Source organism: Haemaphysalis longicornis, unplaced genomic scaffold (assembly GCF_048455015.1).
Source record: "Haemaphysalis longicornis isolate Haplotype H1 unplaced genomic scaffold, Haemaphysalis longicornis Haplotype H1 scaffold_9, whole genome shotgun sequence".
Taxonomy (NCBI): domain Eukaryota; kingdom Metazoa; phylum Arthropoda; class Arachnida; order Ixodida; family Ixodidae; genus Haemaphysalis; species Haemaphysalis longicornis.
In genome coordinates this window covers 51,118,202-51,138,030 of record NW_027526460.1, presented here as the reverse complement: position 1 = coordinate 51,138,030, position 19,829 = coordinate 51,118,202, and the positions used below count along the sequence as shown (strand labels likewise).

At 48.0% G+C, this 19,829-nt stretch overlaps 1 protein-coding gene across 1 annotated transcript in view; it reads left to right on the top strand.

Moving 5' to 3' along the window:
* Positions 1-19,829, top strand: part of LOC144153178 (calcium-activated chloride channel regulator 2-like) — a 452,168-nt gene that overhangs the window by 386,509 nt on the left and 45,830 nt on the right. Inside the window, exons 6-7 of the mRNA XM_077684827.1 lie at positions 14,091-14,229; positions 18,231-18,355. Coding sequence (XP_077540953.1) covers positions 14,091-14,229; positions 18,231-18,355 — 264 coding nt within the window. The remainder of the gene's footprint in view (positions 1-14,090; positions 14,230-18,230; positions 18,356-19,829) is intronic.

Here is a 19,829-nt window from a genome sequence, read left to right as displayed (position 1 = left end):
GCATAGGCTGTTTGCCACGTTGTAAACGTGCAGATATGAGAAGACGCGCACTAGCTGTCCGTGTTTACCACGAACATGGAGCACAAACATTTCGTGCTGTTCCAGCACTGGTAGCTCTTGCTGATTGTATTTCGCTCACTGCCGCTGTTTGCCCAACAGGAGTAGCAAACGAGCTGGTGTTTTGCGATTACTAGGTTGCTGCGTACACAACCATTTTCTCCATCCTTCCACTCTGAGACGTCATGACGAGCATTGAAAGATTTCTGCTTAGCCTGGCGTTCCATGCATTACAATTAGTTAACGAAACTGCAGTTTAACGTTGGGCTTTCTACAACCTCTCTATTTTTTCTCCCGGAAGAAGGTAGCTTCGACTAGTACGGCAGTTACACTGAAAAGCAAAAGCATATAGGTGCCCCAAAAAGAGCAGCATGTTAAGTAAGCCCGGAGTGCCTCAGACCGGGGCGGCGTACTATTATGAGCAATATGAAAGGGAACACAGGAACGCATAAAAAACATCCTTAGACCCAGCTAGTTATGCGTGATACGCAGCGGCCGCCGTCGGAAACAAAGTGGAAAGGGGGACGCTGTTATAACCCGCCGTGCGTCTTATCGGCTGTCGGACGATACCATATTATCGGAGAAATGACATAAGCTGTTGCTTTGTAGAAATTCCAGCGTGGTGGGAGTGCCAACAGTCAGTGGAACAGCGCCCTCCTTTCCTCCTTTGTTTTTCACAGCGCCATCCGCGTATCGCTCCGGGTCTGTTTCGAGGCTGTTTGCCATGCGTTCCTGTGTTCCCTTTCATATTGCTCATGATAGTACATTTGGAAAGAGCGGCCTATCTTTGTGAAGGTTTTGTTACACCACGGCCTATTTTCATCAAGGACGGCACTCTTAAAAAAGGCTGTGGCATTCACTAACGAAACACTAGCAAGTTACTTGTCCCAGTATGCACTAGGTACGTAGTAACTGGTTGTAGTAAATGCAATACTAGTCAGGGTTACTAAATAAAGACGGCAGTAAGCACCACTACCATTACTGGCAAATTCCTAGCGGTAACACCCCTCTGAGCTACATGCGTTTACTAACTGGCCATGCATATCCTAGTGATAAGCCCGACCTTAATCTAGTGTATACTACTTCCTACGTCCAGTTAATTTCCTAACCATGCTGTTGCTAGTGGCAGAGCCTACGTATGGTACCGCGGGGTAGTAAGGTTCGTAAGGAATAAGTGGATACGGCCTTTACTACCCTTTCACGACCTCTTTTATTAAGAGTGAGGGGTCACAGAACCAATCTTCCTTTTATAAAACTGGACAGGATCGGTTTTGTGCATTACAAAAATAAATACACCTGTAAGAACTCTTAACCATGCCACTCTGGGGCACCTCCTAGTTTGTTACCTTTCGGTTTTGTCTGTTCTGGATCGTGCGGACGTTTTAGTTTCTTCTGCAGTTCTCCGTGCAGCTTTTTTTTAGACCCTCTTCTGGTTACCCTTGTCAAAAATGACGGTATGTTATGACAGCGCTTTCAGGTGCCATGGTTTCTTCTGCGCATACCAGGCTTGTCTTTTAGGTAGGTAAAACGTTTATTGAGCAATAAAAAAAATGAGTGACCTCCTTAGTTCAGGAGGCCGCACGCCACCGCCACTTTTGTGGCCAGCTATATCAGGCTACGCTATTTCTGCAGGTCCGAGCCGGTCGACGCGCATTTCCGTGGTCTCGGGGTAGACAAAGGGATAGGAATCGGGTGTTGACGGCACATGATGACGAAGTGGGCAGTTCTTTAAATGTGCACTTATAATCGGGCTCACAGCGCAGTAGAGGCTAGTGTCTCGCTTATGTTAATGATCTGGTCCCAAGGAGAAACACGGAACCTGTGCAACGATTGGCCTTTATTTCTTCAGTAATAGCTCACCGTTGAAAAATACTAAGACCACCGGCTCAGTGAACATTAAAATTGCCCGTTGGCGAAGAAAGGTCACTATAACTTTAGAAACCAGATATTGACGCATCGACCGCAACTGTATAACAACGACATGTTTTCGGCAGTACGAATAGGTCTTAATCTGTCCAGAAATAAAGTCTCCCTTCGGCAGTATTGATTCTCCTGTTTACGTAAACATATTTGTGTGCGATCGCCGGACCCCGCCGGCCGTATTCAATCTTCTACGTATTAAATGAAAGGTAGCCAGGGCCCCTAAAGATCGAAGGGCACCTTCGAATCCAGCAAACGATCGATGTGGTCCCTCGCGAGACGGCTTTATTTATCCGTCCTGCTAAGGTCACAGGAGCGGCTCGATTTCAAATGCAATCTTCGCCTGGCCTCGGCTCTGTTCATGGTCATACCATGGAAATATGGCGAACCCCGATATTACCTATTACATAACCCACCAAACGGATATATGTACAAAACATTTATCTTTGTTGGCGTGACTTTTTTTAAGAACAGCCCGAATGCGCACCGAATCAATTTCGCCTCGCTCATGACCTGTGGAGAAAGCTTCTGCCGTGGTCCAAATTGAAAAATGATTTCTCCTCCACACCAAACGTCAGGTACCCAGAGCCAAACCTTTATTCGTTGCCCCTACAGTGTCTAGCGCGGAATGCTCGGCTTTGAGAGCTCGTCACCGCGTTCAACACAGAATTCACGGGGTCGTAGTTCGTGAAAACTAGATTAAGTTCTAGGGGCGTGCAGAGTGAGCTTTATTTGATCCTCAGCTGTCTTTCATTATAGCTTTCGACATCTCCCTTTCATCAAGGCAGTGGCTAGCAGCGATGGTTTCGGCCTTACTCCATTCTAGAAATAATATAAATAAGAATCAGTCTGTTCGGAGGAGCGGGGCGCAAATGCGCCATGTCTATATTGCTCTGGGCTGAAATTTACACCGTATATGTTGCAAGGCAAGGCCAGGCGGGGTAAGAGTGTGCGCATCGGCTAAACACGACCGAACATCAGGCGAAGAGGTTTGAACACAATCTGCTGCCATGAGTTTTAAGAGGCTGCTAGAGCATTGTGACATCTGACGGAGCGGCTTACGCCACATTCTCCTCGTCGTCCTCGTTATTTACAGCGTACAGCACCTTCGCCACGAAATTGACTCACACGAGCCTCTTCTGTTTAACATTACTTTTGTTTTCGGCTGTGATCTTCTGTGTTTTTATGAACCCAATACGGGGGCCTCTAAGAGGAGTGGACTCTGCAATATACTTTCTGTGTAAACGAACGCGAAAACGATCTAAGCGTGTAACCACATCGACGCAATAAAAAGAGAAAGCTGAACCCTTTTTTTCCTTCGGGTGGAGTTGGCCGAAAGCGCACAGAAAAGCGGAGTTCAGTGAAAACGCGCCGGCAGACTCGGAGGACATCCTTGGGAGATCGCTTTACCGTCCCCGTGTCTTGCAGTAGCACTCCCTTCTCTGTGACATTTGCTTCCCCTAGCCCCTAGTGTTGTTCTGTTTGCTCTCGGGAATCGAATACAAGACGCCGGCTAAGCGTATAACTTTCGCTTTGGTTTGCCTTTTTTTTTTTTCTCTGTCTTTGTTCAAGGACGCGAGGGTGCGCGTTTGTGTCGCTTCCCCTTCTTGCACTTGTGTGGTGCGGAGAAGCATGCGCTAAGGAGGTGCAATCGATGCTGTAGTGTTGCCCCAGAGGTCGCTTGGAGGACTGTACATTTATGTGCATTGGCTAGCAGTAAACGAGAGCTCTTGGCGTTCTTCTGGTACCTCCTCTTATCCCGCCCCCATCTCCCGTGTTTGTTTATGTATTTATTGGTATTTGGTTTTCGCGAAGGAAGATCGTATCGAGTGTTTACAGAAAACCCAGCGATATATCCCCTCACATACTGGTCCGCGACGATGCGGGATCGGATAAATGAACAGCTCTAACGAAATCCGACATGTACTCGCAAAAAGAAAGAAAGATGCAAAAAAAAAACTAAAAATGGGTCACCCATAGGGGCACAAGTGAACATCAGGCTCCTCAACTTAAAAGCGTCGCTTTCCAACCCTGTTGAAGGACGTTGGCGGATGTGTAGTTCGTAGAAGAGAACAACACGCCAAGATCCCTCTCCCCAGTAGAGGGACTATGACGTGCCACCCACTCATGTCTATCGTGTAGCGCTGATTCTAAACAAGTGTGATACCGCCTTGAACGTTTATGAATAAGCCTGTCACCACATCTTTTGATCGCGAACGCTCCTTCGAAAGCGGAATTGGCCTGGAATTTTTAACCGCTTTCTGACTGCATTTTAGCCGTGCTCTAAGTGGTCACTGGTGAAGCTCTGCGTTGCGCCAATCTTGGTTGTTGCCCCTAAGGTATTCGTCGAAGCGAGCGAACACGCATGCGTGGAAAAATGTAAGGATCGGCAAACCCAAACTGCTGGTATTCACAAGGCCTGCTCTCTGTGGAAGTGTAGATATGTAATTCAGCCCCCGATGACATTTATTTTACATTTTATTCGAACAACATGCATTGTTCCAAAGGAGACTCTTTTCTTTTAGGTAGTGTCTATTATCCCGGCAACCGTCGGAATTACCGTTAGAAATTTCTCAAGGCAGTCGCCTCTCATTGGCTAAGCACGCTATCCGGAGATTCTATGGGTTAAATACTCCCTAAAAACCCGTGTTTTCAGCTGCCTCTATAGCGCTGCGATGTAGTACTTGGCTTTAAACAAGAAGGCTCAGGTTGAAGGCCGACATTGCGATGTTTTTTTTTTTTTTTTGTTTTTTTTTTTGTGTGTGTGTGTTTGTTTTTTAGCTTTCAGAATTTTTCGGTCATCGTGATTTTGTAAATACTTTTTTTTTACTCTGGTTTTTACTATATCAATAGATCGACGCACAGGACGTCTAGAATGAGTTGAATTACGTTTAATACAGGTTGTGTTATGTGTCGTTGGGCTGCGTTAGATTAGGTCTGTTGCGGCTGGGCTGGATTTGGGTAGGTTATGACGCGTTCGGCTATGTTACGCTAAATTCGGTGAGGTTATGTTATGTTAGGTTACGTTGGGACGTAATATTATTCAGCAAATTTTAGGCCAGCTGAGCTTTTATAAAAACTGCTGTGAGAATTTCCCGGAGGTCATTCTCACGGCTGCCGTGAGATTAGACGCAGCCTTTCTTTCATTCACGCACTGCTCCTTCATGGAAATTTAAAATTGTCACTCTAAAAAAAAAACATCTGGTCTTTCTTTCAAAAAATGACATGTATTGCCTTCTTATTGCTTTCAGAGTTTCAATGCGAGAAGAAAAATATTTCTTTTGGTAACGCCTTTTGCTCACTGCGCGCCAATTCAGCCTTCAACATTTCCTCGAACTACTGAGCAGCGAGAGGTCGTTTTCTTTCACCTTACATAAAGATTGCAAAGCATGCCCCAGTACTGCGGGCCATCAACACTTTTAAAGGCCGAGCAGCACTCTTGACAACGACGTTCACTGCAGAGCGCCCTTGAAGACAAATCCGTTCACTGCGCTTGGCGACACGGCAATCTCAATTTCATAATTTAGGCTTTTTATTTTGACTTTTTCACGCTTTGAAACGTCTCGTCTTACTTTTCCTCAACGTAAACGATGTCTTAACGTTGTGAGCGAGGATCAGGCAAGGAATCTGAAGCGTCGTCATCTTACCTTTTACTTCGGCAGTGCCGGCAATTTTACTGTTCAATTACTTAACCAGCGCTGAATCATGGCTTACCTTGTTTGAAGAATTTATGTCAAAGAATTTATGTCAAAGTGTGCGCTCGGTTAAAAGTTCCAGAACAGCCCTGCCGGCGGTGCGTTTAAAAAGGCATAGAAATAGTTCAAAAAAGGTAAATAGTCGAGAACATTTTCAGATAGATTCTTGGTTCAACCTCCATGATAGTGTTGGTCTTGTTCGCTGTCGCTTTTATTTTTTTTTCTAGTATGCATACACACAAGACGTAGTCGCGTACCATACATACTTTTTCTACTCGTTAAAATTAACAGGATTGCGATAAGAGAGCGGGAGAGAGAACGATCTTTAATGAAGTCTGGCGATGTTAGCCGGGCTAAATTGCCCAAGTTGCTACGCCAATTGATGACGCGATGAAGATGATGGCGATGAAGTTCAAGAACTTGATGCGCACAAAAACGGCGAGTTATTCACAGCGACTGGTCAGACCTGTCGGTTGCACGTACTCTATCAGAGCTTTTGTAGCCCGTAAAGCACGTTTGGGACAAGCCCACGGCCCTAAAACGTCATTTAGCTGCATGTCCACGGAAAGCGGCAGTCCCAAAGACACTGCGAGGGACACTCTGTGATTGCGATAATTTCTTCGGAAAAGCAAGAGGAAAGAGAGGGGGGGGGGGGGGGGAGAGACTTTTTTTTTCAGATAACGCGTAAAAGAAGTACACTTGATGTACATTTAAGGCATTTTTAAAAAAATACGAGCAATCAGTTAGCCTTTCCGCAAATCACAGCTGTTAAAGGAGGGTTCTTTAATTCAGATCGAGACAGTGAAGGCAACTTCTCCCACCTTTTCTTTTTTGTTTTTTTTTTCTGGCACCTGCGGACACCCGAGTTAAATTTTTACCCGAATTTGTGTGCACTGCTGCTGCTAGGATTTACCGCATAACCGAAATTCGTTGTTGAATTTATTTCCGCGGTAATGTGTGCAGCAAAAAAAAAAAAACGAGTTTCTAACAATACGAGCCATCCAGGGCAGTTGCGGCAGCATAGCAGTTTGGATGAACATCTTGTTCGTTTTGCAGGTGAGGTACAGTGCGGCGAATCGAAGAAAGGGAGAACTGATTACAATTATCACGCGCTTGACCGGCAAGTTGATAACAGCGTGCTGTGTGTCCCTAACTCCGGCCGTAACCAATGTTTTCGTTCAGCGCAATGAGGTATGTCAGCCACTCTGTAACGCAGCCCAAGCCCCTAAACCTCTCTCAAATTGCCTGTCGCGTTCAGTTAGCGAGCTTTAGTGGGAAACTTGAAGCATGGAAACGCGAGGAACTCGGAGATTGGGAAAATTCCGAAACAGGCGCAGCGCGCGAGAAAACTGTTTGAACGAGACGTGAGGACACACACGGACAAACGAAAGTGTCGGGACAGGATAGCGCGTATACGCCCTTTTTGTGCCCGCAGAAGGGAAAAAAAAAAACAAGGCGCGAGTAAGAGCTTGCGGGACCGGGTTCATCAAAGCACCGCGGCTTCCGCACCATCGGGACCTGATTGGCTGCATGAATAATTAATAGCGGCGTTAGTTCTTCTCGACGGCCGTTTTTCTTCGCTTCCGTCTCTCTCCCTCCTCCTCCAGCCGCAACCCTTTGGCCGCCGTCTCTCGCCCTCCGTTTCCTCCGCGGTATCCTGCATGCGCCTCGCCCGTCGCTCCCTTCTGCTTTCTTCCCGTTTCGTTACTCCTTTTATACCCTTTCGTATGTCTTCGTTTTCCCCAGTCGCTCCGCACCTTGCCTGTTCGGTTCCTGAGTGTTCACTGCGGGGGCGCGTGATATTTACTTACCTATGCCTCCTCCTCGCTCTCTGTCCTCCCGTCCCGCCATCGACTACGTTCCTGTTATGCACTTCTCGCACCCCTCCGACACCGCAGCAGCGTTTAGTAGGCGTCGCCTCTCCCCCTTCTTCTTCTCCCCCCTCCCCCCTCTCCCTCCTTCGGCGGCTGGCCTGACTGCCTGGCCATGTAATTGGCGCTGAATCGCCCGGCATCCCGCCCGTCTTCTGCGCCTCTGCGGATGATAAATGCTCCCTACGGGGGAATTCGTCTTGGGCTGCCTTCTCCCCGATCGCCGCCTTCCCTCCGACTATCTATACCTCCGCTCCGAGATCTTTTTTATTCTGACTTCCCTCCCCCCCCCCCCCTCCTCTCCTCCACTCGTTTCTTATTTGATTTTAATTGCGGCGTTTGTTTCTACCTCGTCGCAAATTTATTCCAGTCTTGTCTTTATTTTGCTCGATTTTGTCCATTTCTGTGTTCTTTTTTTTTCTGCCTACGTGTTTTTTCGTTGCGAGTTATCAGCTGCTTTTCTTTCTCTTTTCTTCCACAGTGAACTGCACTTTTATTTGGAGTTCCTGTCGTCTATGCGTTCGCATTGTGTGAGGACGTCTTCTTACTTGTTTGTATAGGAGTCAGTTTTTGCTGCTTTTATGGCTGTTTCGCTAAGAAGTGATTTCAACGTCCGCACAAAGGCCCTGTTTCCAACCGTTCGAAAGAAAAGCAAAAGAAAAAAACAGTGGTTGTATGCGCTTCCAGTATACCCCCCACCCCCGCCGCCCCGTTTTCGTCTGATTTTGTAATGGTATTGTTTCTTTGCGGGGCTCTCTACCTTTCTCGCAGAAAGTCCTTCTCGTGTGGTTTCAGTTTCATTTATTGCCTTCCCTTTGTTCCATCTCGTTCTCAGTGGGAGATTTTTCAGCGCTACTGTACCGCCTTGTGCTTCGCGGATAACGAGTTTTCTTATTGCAACCCATATTTTCTTATTCCCGCGTTCAACTCTCATCGAGACTCGAAAGAAAGAAAAACGCAACTTGGTTTTTTTTTACCGTACAGAAATAAAAAAAATGTTTCCGAGATTACAGAATTATGACTAATTTTTGTTTGATCAGCGAAATTAAAAGTACAGCAACGAGACACCGCAGGGGTTATCTTATCAGCAAGGCACTGTAAAATAATACTCCTAACCAAGTAGGAACAGCATTTAAAAAAATACATGCGTTCGTGTTGCCTGATGTAAGGCAGGGTAGTCGCTTCTGCGCCCAAATTTTCTTACTAGCTTGAGTGATTCGTTCGTTAATTCATACTTCAAGCTGCTCCATTTGCAAACATCAGTTAGGTATCCGCTAAGTTTTCACTGACCGGAGTTGTTGCTGATGCGCTTTCTGTCTGGGTGGCACTTGACTTCTTTTTTTTTTTTCTTATCACAAGTAAGTTGAAGTAACATTTCATGGTGCTCGCCTACATATGTGTAAATGAAGTGATTGTTACCTGCAGAAAAATGCGCTCGTTATTGTGGTGTTGTGGATTTGGTCCCAGCTTCTCGTTTCGTGGGTCCGGGTTCGAACCCGCGCCAAGCCAGATTTATTAGGCTGTTTTGCAAAGGGTTCACTGTTACCCTTTAAACTGCCTGAGAAGCGAGGTATAAGATCCGCAGTACCATTGCATAGCAACTATACCTTAAGTAATTTGGCATGAAATCAAGGCCCCCTGTAGTACTTATATTACGGGTGCGTAGCCATACTGCTCAGATGGCTTGAAAGGCCTGCTTTGATTTGTTTTGCTTTGTTTTCTAAGGTATTCGATCCACTTCTCGTGTTAAATATGCTTTGTCTCTTTTTTTTTTCTTTTTCTTTTTCTTTTTTTTTTTCAAAGCTGTCTGAACAGCACAGGGGCTGCCTCGTTTACCACTGTGGTCTATAGCTTCGCACGTATTGATACCAGCCTCGCAACTCTACCATGTCAATTCAACAAATATCCTCTCCCTCGTTCAAAATAAACATTAAACAATGTCTAAAGAAAGCTGCCGTCCAAACTAAGCGCTGTTCTAATACCTTCATACATAACGGGAATTATTTAGGCTTCTATCTAAAACTATACACGACCCACAAACGACCAATCAATGGAGGCAGCACCAGCCACGACTTTTTCCTTTCCTATATCACGCAGCGTTATGGCGCCGCAAATTTTTTCTTAGTTATATAAAGTGCGTTTCGTTAAAGCCGCATTAGGATGGTTATATACGTCTTCCCACGCTACTTCGCCCGCCACTTTTTATTTTATTTTTTTTCATTTACGTCAGTCTTAAAAGAAACAAAAATATTCGCACATAATTACATCTTCTTTTTTCCTGTCCTCTCTTTTCCTGCGTATATGCTCCAAAGAACACGTGCGTTGAGTAATCAGCTTTACACAAGAGAGAATAAACTAAACCTGGGCGCAGAATGTGAAAGTCAAGGAAGGCGCGGGAGATTTAACCTAAAAGGCTTGTCCGTCAACGTCAGCGAGACTGGAGTAGGGTGTGTGACTCCGCGTTTGTGGAAAGTTGATTGCTTCTCCGGCGTATGTGCATGAGCGGTGCTCCAGCGCACGTTTTTCACGTCTCGCACGTTCACTTTGCAGAGTTTAATTTATGTGGGCAAGCTCGGCTTGTTCGGGGGCTTCACACCCCGTCAGCCATTTCGCTTATCTGACTCCTGAATTCTCATTCGCTGTTTTTCGCTGCATTTTGGACTTGACACAGAACCCGGCTCTCCTTCTTTCAATATTTTTATCTTGTATAACTTTTGCTTCCTGTCAGGATTCGTGCTGCAGAGATGTTAAATATTCCGCCCTTTCAAATTACCTACGTATAGTATCCCGGTTGTGCGCGTGTGAGTGAGTGGGTGTGTGGGTGGATGGGTAAGGGAGCAAACAAGTGAGTAGGTGGGTGAGTGGTTGAGTGGTTCAGTGAGTGAGTAAATGGGTGGGTTGGTGAGTGAGCGAGTGATTGAGTGAGTGAGTAAATGGGTGGGTTTGTGAGTGAGTGAGTGAGTGAGTGAGTGAGTGAGTGAGTGAGTGAGTGAGTGAGTGAGTGAGTGAGTGAGTGAGTAAATGGGTGGGTTTGTGAGTGAGCGGGTGAGTGAGTGAGTAAACGGGTGGGTTTGTGAGTGAGTGAGTGGGTGGGTGAGTGGGTGAGCGAGCGAGCGAGCCTGGAGGGTCGAAACAGGGGGCCGGAAGTTAAAGCAAGCAGAAGTACACTGTGGCGATATGACATGCTAATTTAACTGCACTTGATAAGGGGTATTCACACGACGGAGCGTTTCAGCGGAGAAATCCGAGGGAGGTCGTGACGTCACCGCAGGCGGAGTTCCACTCGGCCAGCTCCTTCGCTCACACGGAGGATGCGACTTTCGGACGGACTTCACTGTTTGCAGTCGCCTGTCTCTAAAGCAGAGCTGCCGTAGCACCGCCGATTCCGCGACGGCGGTAATTTCTGTTAAGCTCATACGTACTGATCTTGTCAACCGACCAAAAATTGGTCGTCGACGCGATGCAGGTGCTGCCGCGTGCAGAGAACGGCGCGCGACGTGGTAGCAGCCGGCCGGCCCACCTACAGCCCCGCATACTGATGTTAGGCTTAACACTGCGGCGAATATTCGATCGGCGCTAAGCGGCTCAGGTGACGATTTTTAAAGTAACTTTCCATCACATCATTACCCCATTTCTCGTATACGCAGCTTTGTTTGCGCCTTGGGGAGCAATAACAAGCTGTCGCTCGAGCTACCGGCGCCGGCCTGCGCCACTTCGCGGCCGCGGCCGCCGCTCGCCCAGCGCCCGTGCTGGTGGTATACGTGGCTCCCTCAGTGCGCCTGTCATGTGCGCCACGCATTTTCGCGTCCGATGTATTAAGAAGCGATAAAAATAGAGTGCCTGCAACCGCCCTAGAACTTCAGCCGCGGCCAGCTGCCCGACGAGCAGACGAAATCCCGCCTCCTCCGCCGCGGAGCGTCGGAGGGTTTGTAGCTCGCGAGCAGAAGCTCCGATCTCCCATCGGAGGCGGTGCGCCGGAGAGAAACCGTGACGTAGGGGTCACGTGGCGCGCACTCCTAGGAGCGAAACGGCGGATTTCTCTCTCGTGTGAATACCCCTATAGCGGACTAAATATATACTCCGCGGATTAAAATCAAGCCCCACAACAATGTTTGGAATTGTCTGCATCCCTCTACTGCACGGGTGTTAAAGTGCGCACTAAACCCCCATTCAAACTTTTTGTATTTTCGACACCTTGGTAAGTCACCCCAAAAAATATATATACCGTAAGAAGTTTAAGATACCACCTCTGAAGACAAGGATGCAGGGAGCAGGCATTAGAAAGCTTCCTGTTTGGAGCCCGTGCCGGCATGTGTGTGTAAATCGCGACGTGATCGTAGACATTTTATCATTGCGTGCTAGAAATAAACATAAGGTGTGTCCCGACTCCCAATTCACAGAGCGTAATATTCCTTCGAACCGATCAGGGGTCTGGACAGCGACGGTCGTTCCCCCGTTTATCTGTATTCTACTTTCCCGTACTTCTTCATCCGCTTTGCCCAAAAGCACCTCATAAAGTTCAGCTAGTGAAAATAAGCTCATACTAGTCTTATCATCACTAGGCTAATGATTCCTCACAGCAAGCGTCTTAAAGTGTCTGCGTAACCCTCGGAAAGATCTCTTTTATTTCAATTCCGCTGCTCAACATGCAATAGTCCCCGGCCTTATTTATATACAGTCCCTGCGCCGCGCAAACTTGTATCTTCAGGGGTCGGGTAGAAACAGTGGCTACGTTGGCTATACGTTGACTGTGCAACGTCCTCTCCTAATTGTGTACTTTCTGATGAAAAACACGAATATTATGCACCACCGCGACATTTCTCGCTCGGCTGCCCTTTCCGCTCATGCGATATACAAAGAAATATACTTTTACCCCCCTCGTTTGCATAAAGCGGCGCCGCTCCATTTCTCCTTCACGTCGGCGCAGCCTGGCCAGACGCCTCCGAAGAGCCTTCGTCGGAAGCGCCGAACACAAAGAGCTTTCCTTCTTCTATTTTCCCCCAGGAAGCCTAATTTTCCGATCCTTTGAATTGGTCGCGCGTCTTGAAGTTTCGCCTTCCTATCGTACAAAGGAGAGCCGTCATATAATGGCCGCTGCCGCTTTGAATTACGCGCTATGAACAAAACATTAGCCCGGCCTGAATCGAGACTGTGTAGCTGTTCTTTCTTCGCCCTCCTGCTTCCGTCCTCCTCCTCTTCCGTGCCTTAAAATTCCATCCTGTGCGATGTCTCGGCTTTTTGTGATAGCCGCTTGCATCACACGCCAGGTTTCCTAGACGGCGCCCCCTGTTGTTACTCAGTGCAATAAAAGTCAGTGTTTTGGCATTCTCAGAGTTTTCTTGGTTTTAGGCGCGTCTGGGTGTAAGCCTACAGCTGGATGAGGCAATAAATGTGTGGGCAAGCCCATGAGTGAGTGAGTGAGTGAGTGAGTGAGTGAGTGAGTGAGTGAGTGAGTGAGTGAGTGAGTGAGTGAGTGAGTGAGTGAGTGAGTGAGTGAGTGAGTGAGTGAGTGAGTGAGTGAGTGAGTGAGTGAGTGAGTGAGTGAGTGAGTGAGTGAGTGAGTGAGTGAGTGAGTGAGTGAGTGAGTGAGTGAGTGAGTGAGTGAGTGAGTGAGTGAGTGAGTGAGTGAGTGAGTGAGTGAGTGAGTGAGTGAGTGAGTGAGTGAGTGAGTGAGTGAGTGAGTGAGTGAGTGAGTGAGTGAGTGAGTGAGTGAGTGAGTGAGTGAGTGAGTGAGTGAGTGAGTGAGTGAGTGAGTGAGTGAGTGAGTGAGTGAGTGAGTGAGTGAGTGAGTGAGTGAGTGAGTGAGTGAGTGAGTGAGTGAGTGAGTGAGTGAGTGAGTGAGTGAGTGAGTGAGTGAGTGAGTGAGTGAGTGAGTGAGTGAGTGAGTGAGTGAGTGAGTGAGTGAGTGAGTGAGTGAGTGAGTGAGTGAGTGAGTGAGTGAGTGAGTGAGTGAGTGAGTGAGTGAGTGAGTGAGTGAGTGAGTGAGTGAGTGATTGTGGTTGTGGTTGTGGTTGCAAGTGGGTTGTGAAGGTGATTGTGAGTGTGGTTGTGGTTGCAAGTGGATTGTGAGGGTGATTGTGGTTGCAAGTGGATTGTGAGGGTGATTGAGTGTGGTTGTGGTTGTAAGTGGATTGTGAGGGTGATTGTGAGTGTGGTTGTGGTTGCAAGTGGATTGTGAGGGTGATTGTGAGTGTGGTTGTGGTTGCAAGTGGATTGTGAGAGTGATTGTGAGTGTGCTTTTGGCTGTAAGTGTGATTGTGATAGTGATTGTGAGTGTGCTTTTGGCTGTAAGTGTGATTGTGAGCGCGACTGTGGCTACAAGTGGGATTGTGAGTATTGCTGTGAGTAATCATGAGCATGGTTTTGACTGTGGTTGTTAATGTGCGTGCGATCGTGAGTTTGGCTGTTAATGGGAACGTGAGTGCAGTTACAATTAGGAGAGGAAGAGAGAGCGAGGTATGGAAATTTTGTGGCGAAGAAATAGCGGCTATGCATTAGTACGACTGTTTGGTACGCCCTGTCCGAACCGTGCTGTCGTTCCGTGCAGGACCACGTCCGGACAGACCTGTGTCCCGCGCGTCGACCCTCTGACGGGGCGTCCACGGGAAGATGACTGCCACGCCCTGCCGAACCGGACCCAAGAGAACGTCTTCTCCTCCATTATGGCGCTGCAGACGCTCCCAAACGTGAGCATATCCTTCTTCATTGCCCTTTCGTCACATCGCGCGTCTATACACGCGTGCGGCCTACATCAGTAAGTCACTCTCTCAGCTCATACAGCCATTCAGTACTTCCAATCGTAACGTCCCTGCTGAAACGCGGGCTGTCGAGATAAACAAAAAATCCAACGACCAAATAGATAGATGTAATTCCGCCCTGCGAATGTGGCTGTCCAGCGCACTTGTTGTAAACCACTATACACATGTTGGTGGGGAAGTTATGAAGTGCTCCTCGTTGTCTCGGCGGGATTGTTGCTTGCACTCGGCTTCTTTGGCGGCAAATGCTGGGTCCTGACGCATGTACTCGGCGTCTTGGGCGAGAACTGCTGGGTCCTGCCTAGCCTGACGTATGAGCTAGCCCATAGAATGACGCTAACCACCCTCCCCTTTCGAGAGCAGCTGCAAGCCTAATCTTTACCAGAACTTATCATCCATCATGCAGTTTCAATGCTTGTTTTGCGTTTTTTTGTTTGTTTACACGAATACTGAGCTCTATGCTGCACGCCGGATTAGCCTGACGCACGCGCTCGGCGTCTTAGGCGAGAGCTGATGGGTCCTGTCTGGGTTTTTTGTGTACGACACGAAATTTTCTGACCAACGGGAGGCTAACAGATTCGCTGTAACATCACAAAGTGGACGTCACTGTTGCTCATCGCAAATAACCTCCTTGTTTTGGAGAGCTTTTTTTTGTTTGTTTTGTTCTTACGTTTATGGAAAGAGGTTTACCGTTATGAATGGAAGACTAGTTTCCCGTATGGTGGTTTTCACGGTGAGTTTTATACGTGCGTATTAACATACGGTCTCTTTAAACTTAAAGGCGAAGTTCAACGCGTCTTCGTGTGGCATGAATGGTAGGATCACCACGGGAGGTACACAGGTTTCGCTTAGTACTCCAATTCTCGGGCTTCACGTCCGCAGATGTCTGTATTGCTGTGACCGTAATAAAAACATGATATAACAAATTATTTTTTTTAAATAACAGATTCCCGAGGTTTGGAAATAAACAATACGAGGGAAAAGCGCAAAGTTTCCAACTATAATGGAAAAAGAGAAGTTTCGCCACATTAATGAGACCAGGGTACAAAAACGGGTGCGTTGTTGGTCCGATAGCCGTGTCGCAATCGCAGGTAACGGGTGAACTGCACAAAGCGGGTGACCTTCTCCCCGAGCAAGTTACCCGCTGGTGCGGCCGTTTCGAAACCGTTCACGCAATCCGTGGCATCATTCTTTATTCCTCTCTCCCATTCTCCGCGGCATTTATCTTGCAAAGATTTCGCAGTGCCCCCCTAGCGACAGGTTCTTTTCGGCAAGCTGCCGTGCCGTAATCCAGACGTATACCTTTTCCATTTCACCACGACATTCTCGTTTAATTTGTTTTCCCCGTAAATTCTCCCCTAACTTCACCTCCATAATCGTCGCTCGACGCGCCCTATCTATCGTCGTAGAATACAGAAAATTCGCAGCCACGCATTGCTACTGCTAGTCTGCCGACAGCACACCGGCTCAGAAGTCCGAAGCGCCGTTGCCTATACCACCTTATCCTCATCCAAAGGATTAGGTAGAGACGCCTTGGTTTGTCCCCGCTGTTGGTGACGTTTTCTAAAAGCTTATTAGTCACATCGGCGGAGTGGCTTCCGAATCATGAGCTAGTGCTAAGCCTTTCTCCTTATCTAATCGCTGTTGCTACCGCTCGGGGCGCACTCGGTAAAAGAGGAGTCGTTCGTGGGTTGCGTCATAACTTATCAGGGTTCGCCCGCCGGTCGGACGGTCGTTGCCGAGTCTAGGTTTCGCCTTGTTCCCCGGGGCGGCACATTTAGGCCCGACGTCCATTCATCACGCCAGAGAAGCCGTCCCGAGCCAAGTCAAGACAGGGAGCGCCTCCTCCGCGGGTGCATGTTTGCGTAACATTTGAGCGCTCATTGATTCATGAGTTTGAAATTTACGACCAACCGCGCGGTGTCAGCCCCAATCTCTATAGCTGCCGCTCACGGCTTGCCTAGGAAAGTCACTTTGCGCCGAAGTCTGGCCGCATGTGAGGTTCGCGCACGAGGCGTGAAGAGCGTCCCGACGATGTTTGAGGACGGAATGTGCACCATCCGTGTGCAATACTGGAGCGGAGTTGCATCATACGAACGTCTTTAGTTGAGAACTGCAGTAGCAGTAAATGAGAGATGGACAAGGCTTGAGTGTGGGTTGGAATATTTCCTCCATTAGGCATAGCAATATAAGGCAGTATACAGGAGTGTTTGGGGTTGATGAATGCCCCGGTTTGTGTCATTATCTACTAAGCTTCCCCAGTCCAACAAAACAATGTGAATGCGTTTGGTTTCGGTAAATTAGCCACTGAAATGCGTGCGTAAGCAAAAAAGACCTCAATCAATGCGACCTCAGAGTCTGAGCCATACCCTTTGTTCTACCGGTGTTGGATCTCCTTTCGGCAGATCTCGATGTTCCAATGCGCGACGCCAACTCGTTTGAATAGCAATCGTTGTTGCTGGTTGCTGCGTCTCCTTATCTTCCACAGTATACTGCGCCTTGTGGGGACTGGGGAACAGACAAAAAGAAGATCAAACGCGGCTTCTCGGAGTCGAGGGTATAAAAACACCTAAACCTATTCTCGCGGCAAGGAAACTTTTGCATTAAGTAGCTTCTAGCAGTTATTTTGGGCTTAGAGAGCTCTACATTTCATTACCTAACAAAAAAAAACTGCTTTACTGCGCTCGTGCTTTCACTCTAAAGTCTATGCACAAGGCGTCATAGCGTTCAGTGGCTGGTCGTTTAAATACCGTGTACTACTGCTTCCATAGTAGTGGCCGCAAGTGTTTTGAGCGCGTTCCCTCTTAGCATCGTAGTGCTATTTCTTCACAGTGGACGATCACTCGTGTGGTCCTCTGTGCTGTTTCAACGGGTTATCTTCCACAAATAATCCTTAAGCGACAGTTTACGTCATGTTTTCTAAGCATCACAAACCTCACCAGCGTCTCGTGCCTCCAGAAGCACATACAACATTAGTGAGAGTGCCGCAATGACAGCTTTGATTTAAATGTTCAAGCGACGGTATACATAAATCATTTTTACGGACCGGCAAAAAGTTGAAGTTGGCGAAATTCTGGCGGAAAGCAATTCTCTGCCGGAAGGCGCCGCGTTCCGGCCGGCGGAGTGATCTTGGCCGAAAATGTTCCTGGTTATTGTCGCCCGATTATCACGACAGATCACATCGTCGAACCTCTCTACACAGTGTTATTTTCTGTCTACTTATTGCCTTTGAGGCTAGTGGTACCTGCGTAGAACATCTATGGGCAGGCAGGCCGATCGGTGCAGAACTGCGTTTACTATGCCGAAAGTCAACGCCAACGTAATCGTGTTGTCTGACGTTTGAGGAAAATAACTGATCAAACAAAGCAAACCTATGACACGAGGTAGAGACATTGAAAGAAATGATGAGGGAAAGGAATAGTAGGAGCGAGGCACAACGTGCGATGGGTGCCAAACCGAAACTTTGGTGCGGACTTTGCCCGATGCCAAAAAAAATCTACTGTAATTTTTAAAGAATTTTTTTAATTGATGCATACAATACTCGAAAACAGTTACGTTATTGGGCAGCGACAGTGCACAAATTTTCCGATACCCTTCGAGCGTGTCTGCGAGAACAAACAGGTATCAGAGCCTCGGGAACTGCCGCCATGTGAACACGATGCGTCGTCAACTCCGCGCACACCTGAAGAGCGCGAGCAGCGCGTTCAGGAGGACACGCAGGGTGCATCGAAGGGCGAAGCTCGGAGGAAACAAACTAATAGCGTTTTAACGAGGAGCCGGGCGGTGCTGGTAGCGGTGGCGCCGCTGCGTCTCGACTGATAGCGCGCATCGACCGGAAATGGGTCGAGATTAATCGGGTCCCCCCGAAGGTGGTGGCCGACAGGCATTGATCGAGGGTGGCACCGCTAACGAGGCGTTCTCGGGGCGCGCAGGTGAACCAGTTCTGCGACGAGGACGAGCATCTGCACGACGACCGGGCGCCGACCAAGCAGAACGCGCTGTGCGACTACCGGAGCACCTGGGACGTGATCGCCAACCACCCGGACTTCTACCGCAGGTGATAAGGATTTTCAGTGGTCGGTGCTGGCCTCTTCAACAGGGTGCCGGCACCCTAGGGAAAAAGCTCCCAAGAAACTGCACCGAAACATCACTGCCCCTGTTCGCTTGCCTCACCACCTCTCCTCTGTTCGTTCCTTGGTTCATTGAGCGCCTTTCCGTTCCTTGGTTCATTGATTTCCACGAAAAGATATCGTTTTTTACACGAAAGTGTTTTATTCCCGGATATACGAAGATTTCGCTGACGTCATATCAGTCACGGAAGTGACGACAGTATAACGAAGCAAGCGGCCTGTAAAGGATGCACCCCTGCACACCGTGTCTTCTTGCGGGGAAGCAACCTTTAGTACTTAAGAGAACGTTATACTAAGGGTTGTTCGTTTTCGGGTTTTATATTTTAACACGAAAGCGTTGTATGCCAATATACCTCAAGATTTCACTGGCGTTATATCCGTCACGGAAATGACGCCAGTACACCGTTCCCGAAGCGACCCGCCAGCAGGACGTCGCTCGCCAAGCAAACCCACAAAACAGCCGCCGACCCACAAATCATGCTCAGCAGCAGATTTCACTGCACATTTCCCTATCGTGTTTTACTAATTCCTATGACAGAGGAATCAACCGCAGTTTTTTTGTGTTACTGTGTCAAACTGCTGAACAATGGGACTCAATGCGGAAAACCATCCATTGTGCGTAATAACGCCTCAGGTAATTCAAATAAACATGACGTAATACGAGGATGTCAGGGGTCACACAGCGAGAAAATAGAGAGCTGTACTCAGTGACTCAATTCAGCTGTAGTTTTCTGTAACCTTCTACCACGTTCGATTCCCGGCCGCGGCGGTCGCCTTTCTGATGGAGGTGAAAAGCAAGAACGCCCATGTGTTCGAGATTTCGGCGTACGTTAAAGATCCCCAGGTGGTCAAAATTAACCCGGAGCCCACCACTACGGCGCGCCTCATCGCCTGTGTAGCGTCGGCGCCTTAAAGCTCATAAACAATCAAATCAAGACCTTCTACCACGTGTTTCATACTACTATATTTGACATCATCCTTCTATAGCATGGCCTCAAGACAAACTGCTAGCCTTATTCGAAAGTTCTGTCAGAGAGTGCAGAGGGGTGTGCCACGGCACTTTGAAGCAGACGCAACTGTTCGTGACATGTTTGACGGAGGGCTCGGAATTCTGACTTCTGGACACTTCCAGTTCACAATTTTCAACTTTAGGCGAGTGTTCCCGTCTTAGCTTTTTTTTTTTTTTTCAGAAATAAAAGGGAAACAGAAAATTGACGCTGAAAGAAAGGTGTGAAGGGGACAAGAAGCTCGCTGCGTCATTTTTCGTTTTTTGACGCCGCCAATCTTCTCGCTGACTTAAAAATAAAATCGCCACCGTGTTCGAGCAGCTCAACCTGACCCTGAGTACTTCTGTTGTGTCCTGTGGACACTGTCAGGGCCCACGTATTCGAAAGGTACGTG